Genomic DNA, 24,207 nt, shown 5'->3' on the forward strand with positions numbered 1-24,207 from the left:
CTAGCCCAAGTTGTCACCATGTAAGTGCACAGTGTAGTGACGTGCAGCTTCTAGTGAATTGGAAAGGGGCGATGCAGTCCCTGCTGCTGTGGTCAAGGGTCGGCTCCAGCTGATGATGCGGAAAATATTTCCCGTGGCCTAGAACCTCATGGTGTGCTAGATTAAGTTGCTATGTCTGTGAGTTTTTATGTTGACGGTTGCAGGGGCCTCTTGCAACATAGCTGGAGCCAGGAATCCAATAAAGGGTGATGTATGAGGTCTTGCTCTCAAAAGGGATCCGAAAATCATTTGCAGGATGCCTCTCATCACAGCTGTAGCATTTCCAGGGCTCAAATTTCTACCCAAAGAGCTCCAGCAAAGGCAAAGCCCTGTGGCTCCTCCTCCTCCATCTGTATTTTCTTTAGAAGCTTAAGATGATCAGTTCAGGGCAGCCTGCTGCTCTCAAACTCCTGCTCTTCTACAGTGTGACTCCATGTCCGTTTGATCAGCTTCCCCCAGCAGGGGAGTGTGGTGAAATAATGAACAGAGAGGTGGCGTTAATGGGACAGCTATAGGACCAGCAACATCTGCAGCCCTTCTCTCTCAGTCTTGGTGGGGAGGGATGCTTTACATTTGCACTCATTGAAAATCAGGCTACTCTTCTGCCACTCCCGCACAGCGGTCACTCTAGATGAGCCCCTCTGGTGTATCCATTCAGTGTCTTGCTCTGTCCAGCTGCTTGTTTTCCTGGCTTTACATGCCATTCTCTGGTGGTTGAGGGAGATCCCTTCTTGTCTCCTTCAGATGATTAGCCTGGAAACCCTCAATCTCCTGTAAGCAGTCTGCTTGGCAGGCCTGCGATTCTGCTTCTCTCACTCTCTACTCTTTCCCCTCACCCTCCTGGCAGATATGGAGTTGAGCTGCTTGGAGCCAGGAAACATGGATGAAGAGGACGATGCAGCAGGCAGGGAGCCCAGGCGCCCAGTCACCAGACGATCAATCCTCACAAGCCCTGTGGCTAATGGTGCCAACCTAGACTATGATGAATTAAGCAGAAGTTGCAGGAGCCTGCCAGGCCTCAAGAGAACTCTATCTATGGACTCCTCTGACTCCAGCCGGGGCTCCCACAATGGTCAGGCCTGGGATCCCCATGGCAGCAGTCCTTTCAAGTACAGGAAGGTGCATCTGACCCAGTTCGAACTGGAAGGTCTACGCTGCCTGGTGGACAAGCTGGAGTCACTGCCTCTGCACAAGAAATGTGTCCCCACGGGCATAGAGGATGAGGACGCCCTCATTGCTGACGTTAAGGTATGTAGGAGCTGAGAACCTCTGCTTCACGGAGTCCCATTCCCACTGCCTGACATTGTCTGTATACAAAAGCAAGGAATGCTAGGATGCTCCTGGCTTGCTGTAGGCAGCGCAAGAGGCTCAGGGAGGAATTCCCCCTGCAGCTGACCAGCTTGTGCCTGAAACCATGAGGTCTGGCTACATGATCTAAGCTGGCACATAGATATCAATGGTTATAAAACTACACCTTCCATTACTGAGGCCACTCTGTCTTGGGGCACCTCTCACAGAAAGTCACCAAAAGTGTGCTTATTACCCCCCCAAAGGCTCATTTAGTTCTAAATGTGCTACCCTCTAACTTGGTCCCCCCCTTTTCCGGTGGGGACTGATGGTCTTTACTCATATTTCAGAGATAAAAGGTAGGTATTCAACCTACCAAATGATGTTTAGAGGGTCTCTGGGCCCAAAGGGGAAAACAGAACTCAACCTAATTTTGATTCCTTTAGGGGTGTAGAGATGCTAGTGTGACTAACAATCTCTACCAAGGCAGTTTTTTCTGGTGCCGTCATGGACACAAGTTCAGAAAATCAACTTAGGACCCATTTGGTCCATTTTCAGGTGCCACTGCAAGATTGTTCATGGCACAATGTATTCTCCATACTAGCCTTAATCCTCTGTTAGTGGTCAGCAGAACAATCTCTTCTGTTCCTTATTGCCCAATACAGATGGACTCGGTTGTATTTTTGTTTGGTTGTTTGCCCAGGATATATGATCTCTTGCAGAATTCGTTAGGTGGGTTATTATATGACTGTTTCTCCTTTTCACCCTGTATCCCACCATGCTTTGCAATAGGCAGGCCTGTGAAGATGGTCACCATGAGCCAGGTCTCTAACCCTTGCATTACTGAAGGAAGAAGGGAATTCCAGTCCACCCTTTTCCCAAAATATCAGCTTTGGATCCTAAAACCAAGGTTAGAAGGCTGGGTTTCTGTCCCACCCTTCCTCATTGTCCACTCCTACGTTATGCTCTCTGTCCCTTATGAAGCAGATGAAGAGGCAAACTTAGCCTTACCTCTCCACAGGTGGCACTGCCAGCCTTCTAGCCAAGCTTTGCCCATACTCCTGCCATCAGCACAAGTAGACCAGATTCCCACCCATTCCTTCTGTACAAAATTTAGAAAAAACATGCCCCTTCCAGTTTGGGGAAGTGAGCCAAGGCTGTGGTTTATGGTAGTTACGCGTGTGGAGAGGTGTGTCTGCATAGAGGAGTGTACTGTTGGATGGTTTAACTTTTTTTCTTTCGCTTTTGTGGCTTTGTCATGTACGTTGTGTCGCAACCTTAACCATACACAGTATAGTGTTGTATGATACAAGAATTGTGAAAGTGGTGTGTCTGCACTCTTAAGCTGAAAAAGGGATCCTTGCTGCGTACCCTTACCATCTGACTATTAGGTGTACTGCCTTTAGATCCCTTCGCAGCTTGCACCAATTGATGTTGTATCTTGTGAATTACATGGTACATCAGGCACATTCTAAACGTCAGTTAATGGATGCTCCAGAAGGAGTATAGGAACTTCTTGGCCACTTTCCTAGGTTTTGTAATCCACAAAACCTGGTGGATCATGCCTTGCAGATCAACAGAAAGGACTGTGGGTGAAAAACAGTACAGACTGGCCAGAACATGCAATAGAACTCCTAAGCCAATAGCGAACTTCCACAGAGATCCTATCTCTTGTGAAAGAACCTCTTTGAAGCTTGCATATAAACTCAATCCATATTTTCAAGACTTTTTTCTCCACAGCCATGAGGGTTAGAAACTTATGAACGCTTTGATTTCTGGAGCAACTACTTGTCATCAAAAATATTAGTCAATAAACATCATGATGGAGGAAAAAACAGCTCAGGTGAATATTGTTAAATCAAAATAACCGACTAAGAAACTTTAAAGTCAGCTTTCCCTTAGATGCACTTAAAATCTACAAGGTAATCATCTTTTAATCTTAAATGAGTAACTTTTTACCAAAAGTTTGAGACATGAATAAAGTTAAAGGGACGATTTTAAACAAATTATAATTCAATCTCTTGATCATTTTGGTAAAATCCTCAACATTAAATCTTCTCTCTCAGATTACACTGCTCTGCAGCCAAAATGCTTCTGAAATAAATGTAGTCAAACTTTACTAATTCTGGGTCACTGAGAACGAAAATGATGCTTAAAATTGTTGATTGGCTCTAGTTTTCAAGATATACTATTGGGTCAGTATATACGACCCTTGACTTGGGAATGGCGGAGGATAAGTGAATTATAAAGGGAAGGGATCTCAATTTAAACCAGAAATGACTAAAATACATCTTTGACTGGATCTATGAATAAATCTATGACTGGGTTTGGACAGTACTTGCTTTTTAGGCAAAACAATGAATGATGCAATCTGAAGCTGGTATTGCGTCATACATGATATGAATTGCATCATGTTATTCCTAGAAGTCATGGATGATGCAATCATAACGAAGCTTACATCACTCTGCTGAACAAATTGCCCTATATCAGCTCTAGAAATCATACAGTGTCGTGCTCTCTTATTTGTCAGTGTTTGATTTTGCAAAAGGACACATTTCTGTTTAGCCAAAGTGAGCAGAGATGCCTCGTACTTGTGTGAACAGTGCAGATAACGTCTGCTATGTTTGTGGTGAAGTGACTTTTGCATCACAAAAGCGCAGTATAACCACTATGGTTAAGAAAACCTATCACCTTTATTTTGGCTGCAAAATTGGAGATCAGGACAAGAGGTGGGCCCCACACATATGCTGCAACGCTTGTGCAACAAATCTTCGCCAGTGGTTGAACAGGAAAAGGAAATCTATGCCTTTTGCAGTGCCAATGATTTGCAGAGAGCCAACAGATCATACCAGCAATTGTTACTTCTGCATGGTGCCTCCAGTTGGGAAAGGTGTGTCAAAGAAGAAAAAATGGACTGCATTATCCAAACATTCCATCAGCTATACGCCCAGTACCCCACGGAGAAGGACTGCTGGTTCCTGATGCACCAGAATCATTCTCACTTAAGTCAGACGAGGAAGAGGATGAAACTTCTGGTCCTGAACCATCCATGTCACAGGACCCACATTTTCTCCCATCCTCCTCCTCTGAGCCACACCTCATAACACAAGGTGAATTGAATGACCTTGTCAGGGATTTGGAACTACCCAAGAGTAAGGCAGAGCTGTTGGGCTCCAGACTACAGCAGTGGAATCTCCTGGCAGGTGATGTTAGGGTTTCCATGTTCCGTGACCGTCAAAAGGATCTTGTCCCATTCTTCTTCATGGAAGGTGATCTTGTAGCCTGCAACAACATCGATGGTGTGATGGCAGCCCTCAACATCGTTCACGATCCAGATGAGTGGAGACTGTTCATTGATTCATCGAAGACGAGTCTTAAAGCTGTTTTACTGCATAATGGCAATGTTTTGCCATCAATTCCAGTTGGTCATGCAGTCCATATGAAGGAAACCTATGACAACATGAAACAACTTCTGAGGTGCATAAACTATGACCAACATCAGTGGCAGCTTTGTGGCGATTTGAAGGTTGTTTGGTCTGCAGACTGGATACACAAAGTACTGCTGTTTTCTCTGCAAATGGGATAGTCGTGCAAGAGATTCCCACTACATCAAGAAAGATTGGCCACTCCGACAGTCATTGGAGCCTGGGAGGAAAAGTGTTCAGCATCCACCACCTGTTGAATCAAGGAAGATTTTGTTACCACCCTTACACATCAAGCTGGGTCTGATGAAGAACTTTGTCAAGGCCATTGACAAAACACAAGCAGCTTTCAAGTACCTCCGTGGAAAATTTCCAAGGTTAAGTGAAGCTAAGATAAAGGAAGTGTCTTTGTTGGTCCTCAGATTCGTGAACTTCTTCGAGATGATGCATTTGACCATGCACTGAGTGGCAAGGAAAAGACGGCATGGAAAGCCTTCCAGTTAGTGGCAATAAATTTTCTCGGAAACAACAGGGCAGACAACTACAGGTTGTTGGTGGAAAATCTCCTCAAGGCTTACAAAAGCCTTGGTTGCAACATGTCACTAAAGATACATTTTTTGCACTCTCATCTAGATTTTTTTTCCACTGAACTGCGGAGCAGTGAGCGACGAGCACGGCGAGCGATTTCACCAGGACATTGCAACAATGGAGAAACGCTATCAGGGCAAATGGAGCCCATCAATGCTTGCAGACTATTGCTGGACAGTGACAAGAGATGCTCCATTTAATGAATACAAGAGACAAGCCAAGAAACGCCAAGTAGACACTGAATAGGACTAAACTATGTACATAACAGTTTTTTGCCTTTTGTTTCATAATAAATTTTATTTATATAACCCTTTTGCTGCTTTTTAAAGTGTTACATAAACAGGACAGGTGAAATATTATCATGTAAAGCAACCATAAACACATGAAAAGACCTAGGTTTACAATTTATGATTCAAACTCTACTATCTACACACTATACATAGACATAAAATGTAAAAACTTAAATATCTTAGAAACAGTAGCCAATCAGTAGTTTTAATTGTCATATTTGAATTCAGCACATCAAAATACATAATAAATAGCACATTTTATCTCTGAAGCAGACGACTTCTCAAAAATTGTAGACCAGTGATATTTGCTGAGAACTTGGACGAGATACGCTCCATTACTTATGGAAAACAAAGGGGTTTTGCTTTATGTAACAAAATTGAACCAAACCTTATCTTTGGAGCTGCTGTCGATGCCTCCATAATTCAATACATGGCATAAAGGATGAATGAGACTTAGATACTGTGTTTAATTGCAAATATCCCTGAAGATCTTCCCATCTCTCTGGTACCAGGACTGTGAGTCTTACCTGTTTGCTGTTGGTTGGTTCAGTAACTCCCATATTTATCATGGTTTGTATTTCTTCCTGCAGAACTGCAGCCATCTTTTCAGAAATACAGCAATAATATCATTGTATCTGAGTGGAGTACTACAGTGGTGATATATTCTTCTGACTGGTCTTTCTGCTAGTAGTGCTCAGTCTTCCCTTGCAGTTCTTTTGTTCTCTGAGGTGTGGCTCAAATGGGGTTCTTCCTGGTGTAACCCTAGCCTGTCTAGATCTTACATCTTCTCCATCCTCCACCCTTGTCTGGCTCATTGCTCCACTCCCAAAGAGTTAAGATATATTCTCACCACACTTGACATTTGTCTGGGATAGCTGTCTGGTAACTTAACAGCCTTGCTTTCTTCAAACTTGCATATTGTCCTTCCCACTCTGCAAGTAACTTATTCTGTTGCAACACTAAGGGTATGTCTTCACTACTGGCCAGTTCTGTGGGCTGCGATCGATCCAGTGGGGATCGATTTATCGTGTCCCCGAGTGCTCTCCCATAGACGCCTGTACTCCAGCTCAGCAAGAGGCGCAGGCAGAGTTGATGGGAGGGAGTGGCAGCAGTCGACTCAGATCTAAGTACGTCAACTTAGATCGATTTCCTCCCTCCCTTCCCCCCTCCCAGTGTAGACCAGGCCTAATAAATAAAACCCTCTGCCCTGGTATTTAGTAGGTTTTGCTTCCTCATTACGCTGGAACTGGGGGCTTCCTTAAAATGTTCTTGTGCCAGCTTGCTCATTTGGAAGAGTCCGTCGCTCACCTGAAGCTCTTGACTTGCTTTACTTTCCAGGCTTAGCTACGGTTCCCAGGTTTCTTTAAGAATGTGTAGCAGTCCTCTCATCTGTCAGACATAATAGAACAAAGTAAAAGCTATAGATACCGGAGGTATTTGCACATGAGCAGTCACCTATCCCAAACTGCCCATGTAGCACTTCCAGATTCCCACTGCATCTTTTTAAACCTTTCTCTAGGGCAGTCAACCAATGGATGCAGTTGAATCCCTTTTATTTCCAATTGTCTGTACAGTGGCTACGTAACCCTGGACATGACATTTCTGGTGTTTGTGGTGTGCCCTGGATAACAATTGAACAAATGCACTCACCACCTGCTGGCTTTTTAATATCTTCTTTGGGAAAGGCTTCTGGATACGTAGTCATTAACACCACTAGATACTGGTTATCCAAATAACTGCATTCTAGGGGTCTTGCAGCATCCATCATATGTGGGGAAAGTGACACCTCCTACAACTGGAAATATCACAAGATGTGTAATCACCTTTTTTTCTTAGTGAAGGCAACTTTCTGGAATTTCAGGCCAGGCTTGAATCCATTCCTCTACTTGTTGATACAAATCAGGCCAATAAAATCTTAGTGCTATCCTGTCCTAGGTTTCCTCTTGTTGGTGCAGAGGGGTCCTGCCTATGGAATTGTATGTCAAAACATTAGGACCATTCCTCTACAAGCTTTAGGGATTACTGGATTCTTCCTTTTGTGGGCCATTCTGATACATACTTATCTGTGGTCCCATACTTGGACGTAGTTTATACCTTCACTGGTATACCCCTGACTTCTACACCACTTGGGAGTATAAAGGCTGAAGAGTGAGAGGGTTGTACCACATCCACCTTCATCTTTCTCTTAATCTCGCCTCATCATGCCCTACCCTCTTCTCCAAGGCTTTGTTTTTAGCTTTTCCTGGCTCCTCAACAAACCTCTTGGTGTGATTCCAGGTCTTTCCTTTCTTGTCCCGTGATTGAATCACTATGCAAGCTGTAATGGTTTCACTAAGAAGGCTTATGAGAACTGGAAAACCTTGTCCTCCATACCCTATTGGAAGGGAGTGTTCCTACTTTAACCTGCATCATAAAACAGTGATGTGTACTGCTGCATAGATCCCTCGGTCCTCATACATACAACCTGAACGTGGCAGCTTGGTCCAGATCTCTTGCAAAGAACAAACTTCTCAGAACTCCCTTTATCCAGTAGCACTCTTACCTCCTGACTATCATGCAAAGCCTTGTGCAACACTTACTGGTGCATAGCTAATATCTTGTTCCTCTTGAGGTACCTAAGCTGGCAATTGTGGGTTTTTAACAGGGCAGCCATTAGTTTGTGCCTCATCTGGTCTCAATAATAGAGGCTCCTTCCCCTCCCTCCCCCTGCTTTATGGTCTTAAAACCTGCTTCACACACACCCATTTTTTCCAGTCACCCTTGTCCCTCAGTCTTCCCACACCCAATGCTCCCCAAAGTCTTAGTGGGGACTTGGTTTCTTAGTGGTGTAGCTGTTCAGTGGGCCATCAGAGAAATCTGTTATATCAACTACCTGCTCATTGGGCTTATGAACAATCTAATTCCAAGTCTTGACCTCTTAGTCATTGCAGTAGTAAATGTTTATATTCTGGTAGTGCCCGGAGGCCCAACTGGGATTGAGATCCCATTGACCTGGGTGCTGTAAAAACACAGACTCCCTACCCTGAAGGGTTAACAATCTGAAGTTCCCATATCCAAGATCTCCTCTCTGATCTGGCTGCCGCCAGTGTGTAGCTGAGCTAATTGTTCATGGCAGAGTCTAACTGCTTCCCAGAACTGCGCCATATGTCTGTTCACCAATCTATTTTCTGGTTTCAGAGTAGCAGCCGTGTTAGTCTGTATCTGCAAAAAGAACAGGAGTACTTGTGGCATCTTAGAGACTAACAAATTTAATTGAGCATAAGTTTTTGTGGGCTACAACCCACTTCTTCAGATACATCTGAAGAAGTGGGCTGTAGCCTACGAAAGCTTATGCTCAGACCTATTTTCTGTTACCCCTGCAGTCACTAACTAAATCCTCCTTCATTGAGGGACAGGAATGCAGGGCATGTTTCACAGGAGGTGCATGTGATTGGTTGGTGAAGGACCCCATGTACTCCATGATTTGCAGACTTCTGCAGAATTGTGATCTAGCATCTCGGCTTTTTATTATATGAAGCTTCTAACCTTTATGGGTGCAGAGATGTCTGCCTGAGTCTGTGGACAGCCTGCGGACAGCCACTAAGATGGTCAGTTCACCATGGTGTTAATGCTGATGCCTAATATGGATGGCAGTTCAAACCACAGCCTTGTTAGCTACTGGATTATTTTAGTGGAAACATCCAGCTAATCTGTGCATCCCTGCCACATCCTTCCCAAACTGCTCCCTTGGGTGCAAAAAAAATCAAACTGTCCCCTGCTCACCTGCCAGTCTATAACACAATTTAAGAGACCTTAATTAGTACCATTTTCCTTGTATATTTCATACTTAAATAACATCCTCTATTTTTAGCTGAAGCTGTCCCACAATGTGCTATGTTGAGATTCACCAGTGATGGGAACGGGATGGGTGCACTGGGATATCTTGTGTAACTCAGGTAAACCCAGTATGGCTCTTTGACGTAGCCATTAGAGGGGGACCTATAAATTGGTTCGAGGCTGCAACTGCCTCTAAAAGTTAGTGGACGTGGTCTCTTAACTGAAGTAATGGAGGTTCATGTTTGTAGATCCCGAGGTTCCCGGGTTCAATGCCTGCAGACTTGGTTTGTGTTCAGTAGAGTCTGCAATCGTCCCTGACCACCACCTTTCTCATCCGAATAATCCCATCTCTTCTCTCCCCCCCCCCCCCCCCCCATGAGATGCTGTGCCCGTAAAACAGCCTGATTAAGACAATGGGAAGGTGGCTAGCCAGGGCGTGTAAGACGAGAACAAATACAGGCCAGCCGCAGCGTACACAAGGGGCTAACGCTTTTCTGTTGCTCTCTAAAGTCTACCACACTGCCGGAGCCCTCGGGGGTCTGGCCCTGGGTTCTCCGATTGCAGTGGTGAGGGGAGGGGACAGGGAAGGGGGACTCTTTGGACAGCCCTGTCTGCCAATCAGCGAGCCGCCAACCGCTTGTCCCAGCCTCCTCTGACTCTGCAGCAGAACGGAGCTGCCCTCTGCGCGCTGCCTCGCTCGCTGGCTCTTTCTCTTCTGCCATCTTCCGCTGCAAAGCATTGCTGGGAACCGCATGTGGGTGACGCAGCAGCATTGTCTGCAGGCACAGGAAGCTGCGGACGGGGTCTGGAAAGGAGCGAGCTGGGTTCGGGGGCGGCTCTTGGGAACATGTCTCCCGAAGAGCGGGGGGGTTTGCCGATTTACACACTGTAAATCGGCAGGAGTGGAGCCAGGGAGAGCTCCGCAGCTCGCAGAGCAGGCAGCGAAACAAAGGGGCTCGGAAACTTCACCCCCCCACACAGCCTCGGCAGCTCCAGAGGGACTTGGCACACAAGGTCAGGCAGCTAGCAGAGCTTCCTTGGGGAGAATGGATGGGAACCCCCGGGTGGGGAGGCACTCAGCTGCCATCCACGTTTCCGCAGAACAATGCTGTTGGCACTGTTCTGTGAGATCCTGCCCTCTCAAAACAGCTCCCTGCTGGGGCTCGGGCTGTCCTCTCTCATCTGACTGGGGTTGGCTTGCTTACGTGGGGTCCCTGCACTTTTTTCGGGGCGTCATTCTGGGGTGGGAATCCCGTTGCCCGTTCCCTCTATGGGAGCATTTTCCGTTTGTGCTAGTGATCGTCGCAGCGGGGTGTTACAAGGCTGGGAGTTGGCGTTCTCCCTTCTGAGATGAGAGCAGAGGGGACACATTTAGGGTCCCCCACCCCAGACTGCCTTGTTTGGTTAGATGGTGGATCAGGGTGTGCCCCCTCCCACTCAAAGCAGGGTGTGCATGCCTGAACAGCCAGCCACCCCCTGGAGTGCCCGGGGCAGGGGGAGTGTGCATTTTCCCCCTCCCTGCTCTGATAGGCATTGAGGCATGTGTCTAAATGCCCCCAGACCCTGAGCTTTCCTTTCAGTGTGTGCTCATGGGAAGGCTGGCTGAGGAAGGAAAGTCTGGTTGTGGACTGTGCTTCTCTGGGAGTGGAGGTAGCCACTTCCGCCCGCCCGCAGTCTTCTCAGAAGGGCGGGGAGTAACGGGAAAGCAGCCCTCCCCGGCAGAGGCTTCCTTTGGGGGGACGTGCATCCCCTGAGGAGGGGGGGAGGTGAGCCCAGCCCATGCCCTGTTTCCTCTTGGCAGCAGGAAGCACTGCACTCGCCTGGCACATGGGAGTGCCAGCAGGAGGCTCCTGAAAACGTAGCCATAGCAACAGTCAAGTAAATAAAGCACATCTGCAAGGGCAATCTGGGTGGGTGGGGTGGAGAGCAGAGGCAGGAGGCTTGGCACTGGTAGCCCAAGAGCCCTCCTGGGGATGCAGGTGCCGGTCGCTAACACCTGGCTGTACTATGTTGTCCTTGAGTTAAAGGCAGGTGGGCCAGCCCTGGGAACATTCCCAGAATCCGTGAAGCTCTGCCGCCTTTTGGAACTGTTAATTACTGTGAAATCCAAACTGGAAGGCAGAATAGGAAGACACTTCTAGCTACCTGGCACCCAGCACAGGGCTGTGCGGTTTCCCTGTGAGAATGACTGCCTCCTACACCAGAGCAGGGACTGGCTGTCCTGCACTCTGTCTGCTGCTTCGAGCATTTGAATTACAGGGAAGCATCATGCCCCAACTCGGCTCCTCGGGGAAACGGGCCGGGCTTCCTCTCCTCTACCCTACACTGTTTCAAAAGAACTAATCCCCATATATGTGCACACTCCTCTCAGCATGGTCTGCCAGGGACTGCTGGGCTGAAATGGCTAGATAATATCACTTGTGTATCTCAGCTCTGCTAATGATGAACAGGTGTCTCTGCTGGGAGTGGAGCAGAGCAGCTGGGGGTGGAGTGGAGGACATCTCTTCCCCAGCTACTGCAGCAGTGTGTGAAAGAAATGTTCTCTCCCTCGCATCTGGACAGATCCAGGCTGGCAGCAGTTTCTTGTTCCCTTGCTTATGTATCTGTGCTTCTGTTTGTCTCCTTCTTTTTCTCTTCCTGACTCTCCACTAGTTGCTGCTGGAAGAGCACGCAAACAGCGACCCCAAACTGGCACTTACAGGAGTCCCTATCATCCAGTGGCCCAAAAGAGACAAGGTAAGAGATGGGGCTGTACCATGGCCCAGCCAACTGCTGATGGTTTGGGTTTCATCTAGCCTCAATCCTCCCTGTTGCATCTTCTGCGGAGAGATTCCAGTGGTGGAAGTGGAGAGCAGACCCTGGAGTCTAATTGCCCCATGACCCTCCATAGGGGAGAGAAGTCATGTTCCCAGCAGCCCTTCCCAGAGCCACTTAAATGCAGGAATGTGGATGGGAGGAGGCAGCAAGATGCAGGATTAGAGAGAGTGGTGCTGTCACATTCCCCACTTCAGGTGAAATGCAAAGTGCAGAAGTAAACGTAAACCCAAGTGCGCTTCTGTGTACAAGTCGGCACCCACCAGCAAGCACCTCTAAGCCAGTGAACTTTCCATAAGTGGCTGTCTTGGAGCAGAGTTTGGGCCTCCCACAGATATGCCCTTTATCTAGTGTCTGCTCTCTTAACAAGCCCACAGCAGGGTGAAGCAGGCAGCTTCCCCACGCTCATGAGGATCAGTCCCAGCTATGCTCCTGCCTTCCTGCGAAGGAATGCTTCCCAGAGGTGGCAGCTAGCTAGCGATCCAGAGTGACTGCTTCAGACTCTGCCCTCACACCCTATCCATGAATCTAAGTGTGTTGGTCTGAATACCAGTCATTCACATGCAAATGGGAGTCACCACTCTCCGCCAGTTCCATCCATAGTTTGCCATCCAGTCGTGGAGCTGAAGTGATGCCATGTGATTTTATTTGTCCAGTCACTTGCCACTAGTGGCGAAGAGTCACAGGGAAAACTTAGTGAAAGGTCCCATAGGATGAAATGTTTGCCTAACTTATTCGGCAAATATATAGGAATAAGCAGTGAGGCCTAGATTTTAAAAGGTACATGGGAGTTAGGTACCTAAATACTTAAAAAAAAAAAAAAAAAAAAAAAATTGCCTGTACGTTCATAAGTCAGAATTTGTTCCCCAAAAGGGAGTGAGCATGCTGGATAATGGGCTCCCTCTAACAGAAATTATTGTGTTGGCAGTTGCCCAAGGAGTTTTTCTGCCTTCCTACCTCTTGACTTGGAGAAAGGGAGATACAATAAGCCCCCCCACCCAGGCCCTTTGGCCAGGTGGATCTGCAGTTTACCCCAGCTGGAGATTAGTCTATGCCCCATAGCTCTGTGAGGGTTAATAGTCTGTCCCTTTTGTTCTGGCTGCTCTCGCCATGGGTGTTGCTCTTAGAAATGTCAGAGTAGGATGCCTCTTGGAGGAGAATTTGGGAACTGTACTGCTCCAAGGGGCAGTGTGTCAATATTCAGGCCTGGACCAAAAAGCCTTCCTAGATGAAGAGACCGTTGACTAGCCCTAACAGGCTGAGCTTGGATCCCAGCTTCCCAGTGGTATAAAGCACTGGCAGTTGGAGAATTTGCTGCAATTGTGTGGAGAAGACTGTTGCGAAGGTGCTTAGCAGCTGGGCCGGTTATAAACAGTTTCAGATTTGGCATACTTTCCCAGCCACTGTCCCTGGGTCAGAAACAAGTCTCACCAGGGGAAGGCTAGAAGGGAGCAAGCCACTGTCTAAGATCATAGTGAGATGTAGGGGCCCATTTGCAGCTCTGACTGGACTGTAAGAAGAGATTGGGGTATGGGTTGGGAAGGAAGATAAGTGCTGCAAACAGTCACTTCCCTTCCTTGGCTCATGGTATGAAAGTGCTGACTTCCCACTCGACTCTGGGGTGTAGCAGCTAGTGGCTAAGGATCTAATCCTGCCTTCCCTTGGATACATCAATTCCCAGCTCTCTAAAATGGGGAAAATGCTGACTGGGCTGAGTCTCTGCAGTCCTTTGAGATCCAAATGAAAGGTGCAAGACTGGGGCTTGCTGAGATGCTCCTGCTTCCCGAACATGACAGAAAGCTGTGAGCCATGAACCTCCCAATCTTTGACCTCTCCTTTGTGCGTCTATTGCCAGCTAAAGCTCCAGGCCCGACCGAAGGTGCGCCTGCCCACCATCCCCATCACCAAGCCTCACACCATGAAGCCAGCCCCACGCCTGGCACCTGTAAGGCCCACAGTGTCTCCGATAGTGTCAGGAGCACGACGGAGGCGAGTGCGGTGCCGTAAATGCAAGGCCTGCATGCAAGGCGAGTGTGGCATGTGCCACTACTGCAGGGACATGAAGAAGTTTGGGGGGCCTGGTCGCATGAAGCAGTCCTGCGTCCTCCGGCAGTGCTTAGCGGTGAGTTCTACGGCAAGTTACGTTTGGGAGGGAGCGGTGGCTAGCCACTTGGGGCCAAAGTTGGAGGGGAATTTGTTTGAGCCTTCCACTCCAAATCTGAATTTGACAGAGCAGAATTTGGGGCAACCCAAGGGAGCTCCTGGAACTAGCCATCCCCCAAGCTTGAGGGCACTTCCTTTGGGGTGCCCGTCTCCCTGGTTTCACTCTTGGCTTCCTTTGTAGCCCAGGCTGCCTCACTCGGTCACGTGCGCGCTTTGTGGGGAGGTGGATCAGAATGAGGATTCGCAGGACTTTGAGAAGAAGCTCATGGAATGCTGCATCTGCAATGAGATAGTTCACCCTGGCTGCCTGCAGGTGAGGTGGGCCCTAGGGACATGGGTTTTGGGTCCACACTCATGTGGGAGGTGGGGGCAAATGGGTGAAGGGTGGTGCCTAACCACTTGGTATGTCCCGTCTGCAGATGGACGGGGAAGGGCTGCTGAATGATGAATTGCCCAATTGCTGGGAGTGTCCAAAGTGCTACCAGGGTGATGACTTGGAGAAGGGCCAGGTAAGAGGAGACCCACTCGCCTGGACAGCACCAGTGTGGGGAGAATGGGAGCACTTGGATTGCCCTCTAAACGCACACCCCACTCAGATCTTCTCAGATGGGGAGGTATGTGGGGAAGCGGGGAGCCCAGCTGGTTGTGGGGATGCTACTCACTCTGGACACTGAGTTGCAGGGAGAATTGAGGAGGCTCTGATGTCACCATGCCATGGAGCCAGGCATGTGTGCGTGTATGTGCATGGCCACAGGGGGTCAACACCATCTGATGCTCTAGAGGGCAGTGAGTGCCACGTCAGGCAGGTGGGCACTGGTGGAGCTGTGGCACCTCGGTGTGGCCAGGTGGCTTGCAGGCACTGGTGAAAGCTGCGCGTTGCTAACTTCAGTGGAGCTGGTTCATAGCTCTTCCGTGTCCACCCCCCACGACGTTCACAGAGAGCCCGTCAACAAGCAAACTCCAACATCCTGCAGAAGAAACGACTCCTCAAAGGGCACTGGCGCCCAGACCCTGCCACCAAGCAGCGAGCAGACTATGTGCGGCGCAAGCTGGCCAAGTGGAGGCTGGCAGCGCTGCCTAGGCGGCAGAACTACAGTTACCAGCTCATACGTAGAACTGTGCCTGTTGCCCCAGAGAGCAGTGTCCCAGCAGAAGCAAGCAAGGTGGGGGACCCTCCTGCAGGGAGTGGGCCTGCAACTCGAGAGGAGATGAATGCGCCCAGCCTGGGTGCAGGGCTCAGCAGTGGGAAGGGGGCAGGTTTCCCATTGGCCTCAAGGACATAGCAAAGTCTTGTGGCTTAATCCTTCCACCACCACTCCCTTAGGCAAAGGACCTCAGTGGGTACTTAGCCATCCTGAAAGTCAGGCTGCTTGTTCAGGTGACCAGGTGCTGAGCTCTGATCACGTAACTCCTAAAAGCTGGTGCTGTTCCCAGCCAGCCTTCAAATCTCTGCCCCTCCCATCAGTGTGACTCCCAAGAGTTTGACTGAGTTCTCTGTGCAGGTGGGTTTGCAAATGGTGGAGGGGCCAATGGCCCCACCCTGGAGACCAGTTGTGGGTGAGGCCTGGTGAACTTGCCATGGCCTGGGTGCGAGGCTACTGTAAAGAAGATGCCCGCAGCCTGGATGGTTTGCTCGAGCCCCTCTGCCCTTTATGTTGTAACACCCTGCACTCCCTACCCTGGTTACTTCAGGTCTGTGTTGGGAGAGCAGACTTGCCATATGGACAGTGCTGGGCAAACTCTCCTTAGCCCCTCCTCCACATACTGGGCACTGCTGGTGCGGACCCCGCTATTCAGTGCCCAGAGAAAGTGGTCTTGCCCAGGTGACTGGGGCCCTGTATCAGCACAGTGGGGGTGTGTTTCCCCTGGAGTTTTGCCTGCTGTGCCATCGGGGGGTTCTGTCTGGGCCTGGCACTGTTGATAGGTGAAGTGTTAATTCCCCTCTCCTCTGGCTGCTTTGCAGAAACGGAAGATGGAGGAGAGCGATGAGGACACAGTGCAGGCCAAAGTCCTGCGACCCCTGCGGAGCTGCGAGGAGCCCCTGACACCCCCACCGCACTCGCCCACCTCCATGCTGCAGCTGATCCACGACCCGGCATCGCCGCGGGGTGTGGTGACGCGTTCGTCCCCAGGGGCCGGCCCCAGTGACCACCACAGCGCCAGCCGGGATGAGCGCTTCAAGCGGCGGCAGCTGCAGCGGCTCCAGGTCACGGAGCGCACCATGGTGCGGGAGAAGGAGAACAACCCCAGCGGCAAGAAGGAGCTGTCAGAGGTGGAGAAGGCCAAGCTGCATGGCTCCTACCTTACGGTCACGCTGCAGAGGCCCGCCAAAGACCTGCACGGCACCTCTATTGTGCCCAAGCTGCAGGCCATCACCGCCGCCTCCACTAATCTGCGGCACTCTCCCCGTGTGGTCATGCGCCACTGCCCAGCCAGGACGCCCCAGCGGGCCGGGGAGGAGGAGGCAGATGAGGAGGAGGCAGCAGACGAGGAGGAGGAGGAGGAAAGCACGGAGGAGGGCGGGGCGGCCCGGCTGAATGGCAGAGGCAGCCGAGTGCAGGACGGCGAGGAGAGCTGGATGCAGCGCGAGGTGTGGATGTCCGTCTTCCGCTACCTCAGCCGCAGAGAGCTCTGCGAGTGTATGCGGGTGTGCAAGACCTGGTACAAATGGTAAGTGGGGCATAGTGCCATCCCCGCCCTCATCAAAGGCAGTAGACCCCTGCCAGCTAGTCAGTACCAAATAGATGATCAGAGCTGGGAGGGTTGTTTCAGGGTCAATTGCAGCCCCCAATTGCAGCTGGTATGTATTGGGGCCCCTGGCAGAGGTGCCATGTCCCTCTGGCTCTTGGCTGAGGTATGTTGATGCTAGAAGCTTGTCATGCTGCTATTTGTGCCGTACCTGCTCTTCCAGTCTCAAGAAATAACCTTCTCTGCATGGCTCTGTTGGGCTGTGATCAGTGGGTTGTCTTCTCCATCAGAGAGCATTTCCTGAGTTCCAGTCCCCGCCTTCCATCCTTGCTAGTGCCCAAGGTGACTAATCCTGCACTCGCCTTACCTTTCCTGTGGTTGACACAATGTCCTGTGTCCACCAGCCCTCTCCTGGGGGCTTTGCAGAGCTGTCTCCAGGCTGTACAAACTAACTCTCTATGGAGGGCACTGTACAAAGACACTGAGGACTGGGGACTGTCTCTGGGCTCTGCACTGTTGCAGTGATGTCTCCCATGGGCTCCTGAGTCTCTTACCCCCTCCAGTCCCCAGTCGTGATGGGCATGTGGTGATTACCTGTTCCACCCAGGGGCCTTTTTCTCTCACCTCACGCTACCTGGTGCTCTCATCAAGGCAATGGAATTACCTGTAGCTTGTGTGAGGAGAGCTGGCCCCTCAGGCAGAACATGCAGCCTCCTAGCTAGTGAAGTGGGAAGCAGGAACCCATCTTTCCCTAACCCCTCAGCCTTAGCAACTTCAGTGCCCGTGAAGGCACAAGCACACTAGCTCCTACAGGCCTGCAAGCTGTTAGCTGCTGGCCCAGCATAGTTTCTCTTCCAGGCGTTCCCTGGTCCTTATTGTAACCAGCAGTGCTGAGATAACCGACTGCCCTGTTGCTGGTTCCCGGAGCAGTCTAACCCCTGTTCTGGGGCATGAGCCGCATGACTGGCATCAGAAATGGCTCCTCCAGCACAAGCTGGAATGTGTCTAGAGACAGACCGGTGCTGAAGAGCCTGCAGTAGTCTGATTAGCACAGCGAGCCCCCCAGTCCTTTGGAGCATGTTATCACTGGAGCTCCTTCACTCCCTTGGCATCCAGCAGTCTGTATCGGGTGGGGTCATGGGCTCTTCCTATCCAACCTACGTGTCTCTGTGCATCAGGTGCTGCGACAAGAGATTGTGGACGAAGATTGATTTGAGCAGGTGCAAGTCCATCACTCCCCAGGCCCTGAGCGGCATCATCAAGAGGCAGCCGGTCAGCCTCGACCTTAGCTGGACCAATATCTCCAAAAAACAGCTCACCTGGCTTGTCAACAGGCTGCCAGGTCAGTGGGGCTTGTGCTTGGGAGGATGCGGGGGGGCTTGTCTCTTCAGCGTGTGGGTTGTAATGCTGAGGGCAAAGCAGAACTGCCCTTTGTCTGGTAGCCCCACCACCACTTTGAATAGCCAGCCAGCCCATGGGTGCCATAACCCTGTGCCCCTTGTGGATGTCAGAGGTAACCTAGGATTGTTGCCATGTTCATGCATCTTCAGGGTATCTCATGGTCCCACCCATTCCCAGGAGTCCTTTTGGATCTTCCTGAGTCACATGAAGAAGCCGGCTCTAGCAGTAAGTTCCCTGTGTCCTCCAGTCTCCCCATCATTGAAGAGGAGACCTCTTCAGTGCTGGGTGGGGAGACCTCCCCACGCCTATCCTGCCAGGATGAGGTGGGAATTCAGGTTCTGTGTACATCTCGTCCTGGCTGTCTCTCTCCCACGGGTGGGCAAGAGGTGAAGTCATTAGAATGTGTTGGCGGGAGTGTGGACAACAGGATCCTTTGTTCTCAGATCAGAAAGGAAGCTACAGGGGTGTCTTGGAGTTCGGGGCTCTCTTGACTCACTGGTTCCCCCTCTTCCCGGCAGGCCTGAAAGACCTCATCTTAGCAGGCTGTTCCTGGTCTGCAGTCTGTGCGCTCAGTACCTCCAGCTGCCCCCTTCTCAGGACCCTCGATCTTCGGTGGGCAGTAGGAATCAAGGACCCTCAGATCCGGGACTTGCTCACACCTCCCACAGACAAACCTAGTATGTTGGTTCCTGGGTCGTATGAGGGTGGGCGGTGTGGTTGTGCAAAGAAGGCCTGTGTTCAGGTTGGATGGGGTTGTGGTTACCAAGAAGAATCTCCAGGGGCCAGTGTTCAGGGAATGTGGTGAGAGCTGTGGTTGCCATGGGATGGGGGTATTTCCTCAGGGATCCATATTTCTGGGAGCGAGATGGGGGCTGTAGTCTCCAGGTAGTGTTGCAGGGTGGTTGGGCTGCACTGACTTAGAACAACAAGGAGTCCGGTGGCACCTTAAAGACTAATGGATTTATTTGGGCATAAGCTTTTGTGGGTAAAATCCTCACTTCTTCAGATGCATCCCCTGATACTTGACTTATTAGAAGTTCATCTCTTGGTGCAGGTGATAAAGTTGGAGGTGCTAGCATGTAGCAGGCGGGAATACAGCTGGGGGTGGCCATGACATGGTTGTTTCCCACACACCTCTGCAGGTCAAGACAATCGCAGCAAACTCCGCAACATGACAGATTTCCGGCTAGCTGGTCTGGACATCACCGATGCCACACTCCGGCTCATCATCCGCCATATGCCCCTGCTCTCACGACTCGACCTTAGTCACTGCAGCCACCTTACGGACCAGTCGGCCAATCTCCTAACGGCCGTGGGGTCTTCCACGCGCAACTCGCTCACTGAGATCAACATGGCAGGTGCCTGCAACCTCTGCACCCCTCCACTGGCACCTTGCGTGATGCAAGACAGAGCCATTGCTCCACCTTCTTTACCCTAGCTTTGGAGGGGTTCCATGCTGCTGGGGGACAGTGGCGGGGTGGGGGTTAGTTTCCATGTTGGCTCAGTCGTGGCCTTCAGCACAGTCCTGCTCCAGAGGGATGAGTGAACTGTGAGTCTTAGACAATACCCGGCAGCTAGGAATCTGCTCCCAAGGCCGAATGGTGGGCTCATGTGGCATTGTCTCCAGTGCCCCAGATGTTCCTCAGCATCTGCTGCAGGGTTATGCTCTGAAATCGGCACTCTTTCCTTTTAAACACATTAAGTCGATAGCCCTTATGGCCAGTAGGGCTGATCAGAACCCACAATTCCCATCCTGTGGGGAAACGCTCAGATGGATGAAAACCTTCACTCCACATGAGAGTGAGATCAAAACTGTTTCATAACTGAGACCCTCCGAGCCACCCAGACGCCAATCAGCCCTGCTTTCAGGCTCTCTGACATACAGCCAGGACCCCCAGCTTGAGCCAGGGCTGTGCTGGGCTCCAGTTCTGTGGCAGCTGACCTAGCAGGTGCAGGGAACCGGGTGAGATGGTTGGGAACCAGGCAGGCTTTCAGAGCACAACTGGAAGAGTGGATGAAGTGAACACATCCCAATGGAACATTTTGATTTTGTGAAATCAGCCTTTTCTGACAAACATTGTCTGACAATTTCCAGCCAGCTCTACATTCCAGACCCAAGGGTTCCCTTAGCTATCAGAACACACCGTCTCCCTCTTGACAAGTGCAGGGTGAATGGTAGAGGCCCAGTCCATGGCAGGCGGAAAAGGTTAAAATCTAGGGGCTGCTTAGACTGAGGTTGACATCAGATTAAATTCCATAGAGGGTGCTGGCTGGGGTATTCATAGGGCTGAGGGGCAGAGGCAGATGTTAGCCGGAGGAAGTGGGGAGGGGGTGTGCTGTGCTGACTGGGATATTTAGGGGGATATTGCTCTGGCTGGGATGTTTTCATATTCAGTATAAAGCTCAATGTGTTTTTCCTCTCCTCTAATCTACCCCACGTTCCCAGCTGGTTGGCCCAGCTCCCTGCCAAACTTGTCCCAGCTTCCTGTGGGGTGTGCAGAGCCGTGTGGGGCATGTGGGTGGTACTGCGTGCTGTGCTGTAACCCCTTCCTCCTCTTCTGCTCAGGTTGCAATAAGCTGACGGACCAGTCCCTGCTGTATCTGCGGCGCATCTCCAACCTCACCCTGATCGACCTGCGAGGCTGCAAGCAGATTACCCGCAAGGCCTGCGAGCACTTCATCTCAGACCTGTCCATCAGTAGCCTCTACTGCTTGTCCGACGAGAAGCTGATCCAGAAAATCAGCTAGAGACCAACCCCAGGCAGACTGAGGAGAAGGAAAGATCCCATCCCACCCCCCTCGGAGAGGCGCTCCTCCTCCCCAGCCCTGTCCTGCTGTGAGGCCAGCATCCTGCACTCCTCCATCCCCAACCTCCACAGGCAGGGCAGTAGCCAGCCCCACTCCACTGGGTCTCCTCCTCCTCCTCCTCTTCCTGGGATTTCAGCAGCGGAAGGGGTCCTGCCAGGCTGATCCATAGCTGAGGAGAAATGGGCTGTGGCCAGGGGAGCTCGTTCTGGAGCCTGGCTGCTCTTAGTCTGAGGTTGTGCAGAGGTGTCTTCACAGGGAAATGTGCCCCTCTTTTCTCCCCGCCTTGGCACCCCAAAACAGATTTCACTTCCTACTCAGCAAGGGGAGCGCCCTGGAAAAGGGATTGGAGCTGGATGGTATGAAGCAAGCGTGCCTGGGCTCTCCTGTACCACTGCTACTGATGTGGCTGTTGGCCCTGTGGCTTGTCATACTTGGCATTCATGCCACATCTCTGCCCCCTGAGCTTTTCCTCCTCTTAGCCTTGCCTCACCAAAGTGACGAGGGTTTGCCTCCTGCAGCTTGTATGTAGAGGGCGAGAGCCCTATGGCAGTGGGTTCTCAAGGTGTCTCCCTTGGTTAGGCAAGCTTCCACTCCAGAGCAGCACTAGACTGCTCACAGCACCATATATCCACACCCCCATGAGGATGAGTGTGTCCAGCCCTTCTGGAAGGGCTGGGGGTGGGTGTCTGCAGGGGGCCAGGTCCATCAGAGCTCAGGGAGGACTCAGAAGGCATCCAGAGGGGTTTCTAGATCCTGCACAGGGTGGGATACATGCTCTCCCCACCCCTTTGGGCAGGCTAGTATAATTGAGCACTCTTGGGATGCTGCGGCCAGAGGAGAGGATGCTTCTCCATCTTGTCACCCAGTGTGTAGCTGTCAGCTCTCGAACTGGGAGATGTGGAAGGGGATGTGAAAGTTCCCATCCCCCTACCCCTTTAGCTGCCACTTTTCCTTTGCAATGAATGGTCGGTCCAAAGAACCCTCTCTCTTGGGCAGCAGAGAGCTTTTTGCACTTTAAAAAGAAAGGTTGGAATCTTATTTTGGGTCATTATTTCCCCCCCTCCCCTCCCCCAGTGACTGGACGCTCCCTTGACTGTCTGAGCTTGTTGATGTTTAATGCACAGTTTGCACTCTGCTCTCTTTCCCCCTCCTCCTACTGCCCCCCAAATCCCCTCCTTCTAAGCATACTGATAGCACAAAACCAGCCTGCCACGTGTTCCCCCAGCCCCTTTCCAGCCTTACGGGGGAGAAAGGAACTCTCTAAGCAGCAGGGAAAAGGGGGAGGGACGAGCGGTTGTGAAACCTCAAAGGAGAATCGACCAGATGCACCCTCACTGCTTCAAAAGCAATAAGGGAGGCAGAAGCAGCTGTCACCCCTCCAGCTCTCCCCATTGCCTGCTGGCTCCGAATTCTCTGGCACCAATGACTTCTGCTGCTGCAATGTTGGCTGGGGGTGGGGGATGTCTTTGTTTAGATCCACTGAACCCCCAGTGGGGGGGTTCAGGTCCTGTGCTTCCCCTCCCCCCCTCTGGCCTCCATATTGTGAGCCTGCTTGCTTGCTGACTGGAACGTGCAAGTGTGATGAATTCCGCAGTGCCTCGGTACATGGGAGTTTTGCTACAATGGATTGTTAGAGTTTTGAAAGCGGGGGGGGGAAGCCCACTTTGTTATCACTGACCTAGGAGTGGAAGCTTTCTGCCATTTTGTTTTTGGTTACTCCTGTGGAAAACAGAAGAATCAAACTACTTATTTTTGTTTGTTTTAAAGGAAGGCAGGGGAAGCTATAAACAGGATATACAAGTGCATCCGACCTGGGGGACACTCCAGCCCTGAGGATTTCTGGGCTGGCTTTTCAGTTTGAAAAACAAAAGCATCTTAGCTACTGTCACATATGCATTCAGCGCTGAGCAACAGTGGATCAACGTGCCAGGGGTGTCCATGGTAGGCAGGAGGAGGAGTCGAGCTGATTGATGGGTGAAGGAAGTGGTCAGTCTTTAAGTTCGCTGTCCCACAGCCTTCTCAGACGCAGCCTTCCACTGAGTCTGTGGCTTCAGAGACTTAAAAAATTAAAATAAAGGTGTGATACTCGTTCCTGTATCTGGCCACCACCTTGGAGGGCGAGGGATGAAAATCCACAAAGGAAAGAAGAAATAAATAAATATATATATCACTTAGTGATTTAAAAAAAACAATCCTGCTCCCTAAATAAAACTCCCTGAAGAAAGTCACTATTGGTTTAAAGGGTTTTGGTTGTGTTTTTGTGTTTTGTTTTCCCCCAGAGAAATATTGTAAATATATATTTTTGTTGGCGATTTAGAGCCCATCTCCAACATTTGTGCTTTAAAATTAAATGTAAGCATTAAGGGTAAAAGAAAACAAGTCTTATGCTGTTTGTGTTGGGGGTTATTTGGGGGCAAAGGGAGGGGGAGCTAGTTGGAATTTTTTTGTTTTTATTTTCTCTTCTAAGCATTCTCCAGTACTGGTTTTAGAGAGAATCTTTGCTCATAACCTATTACCACATGAACAGGAGAGACATTTGTGGGGGAGGGAGGGGAAGATACCAGCCTCTGAAGGGAAATATTTTGTTTCTTGGGGGTGGATTTTTGGAATAAAAATTTAAAGAAAACACTGTCGGGTCTGCACGTTGTTTGTGTGGGAGTTGGACGTCCCGAGAGGGGGAGGTGAACTCAAGTCGATGTACGACTCAGATTCCTAGTTTCACTGCCGTCATCTTGCCACCCTGCCACCCCTCAGGTGACCAGAAGAGTATAACAGTCCTACCAGGCAATTTATTGTGCATATTTAGCTCTTCCTATTTCAGTTAATGGTGGTCTCCTTGTGAGACCCCTGCTTGTTCTCTGATTAGACAGTCTTCAGACCAATATTTCTGT

At 50.4% G+C, this 24,207-nt stretch overlaps 1 protein-coding gene across 4 annotated transcripts in view; it reads left to right on the forward strand.

Annotated features, from left to right (window-relative positions):
* The window catches only part of KDM2A (lysine demethylase 2A), an 85,513-nt gene extending 61,569 nt beyond the window's left edge, over nt 1–23,944 (forward strand). For 3 of the 4 annotated variants that reach the window (XM_054025718.1, XM_054025719.1, XM_054025720.1), the window contains 10 exons: nt 887–1,287; nt 12,095–12,178; nt 14,112–14,378; nt 14,601–14,732; nt 14,839–14,928; nt 16,383–17,089; nt 18,286–18,449; nt 19,027–19,185; nt 19,651–19,866; nt 21,075–23,944. In XM_054025718.1, coding sequence (XP_053881693.1) covers nt 887–1,287; nt 12,095–12,178; nt 14,112–14,378; nt 14,601–14,732; nt 14,839–14,928; nt 16,383–17,089; nt 18,286–18,449; nt 19,027–19,185; nt 19,651–19,866; nt 21,075–21,256 — 2,402 coding nt within the window. In that variant the 3' untranslated portion in view covers nt 21,257–23,944. Of the gene's footprint in view, nt 1–886; nt 1,288–10,230; nt 10,457–12,094; nt 12,179–14,111; nt 14,379–14,600; nt 14,733–14,838; nt 14,929–16,382; nt 17,090–18,285; nt 18,450–19,026; nt 19,186–19,650; nt 19,867–21,074 lie in introns of those variants that run through there. The other variant, XM_054025721.1, reaches the window with a different exon arrangement.
* The last annotated feature ends 263 nt before the right edge of the window (nt 23,945–24,207 follow it).

The sequence above is a fragment of the Malaclemys terrapin genome, chromosome 4 (assembly GCF_027887155.1).
Source record: "Malaclemys terrapin pileata isolate rMalTer1 chromosome 4, rMalTer1.hap1, whole genome shotgun sequence".
Lineage (NCBI taxonomy): Eukaryota > Metazoa > Chordata > Testudines > Emydidae > Malaclemys > Malaclemys terrapin.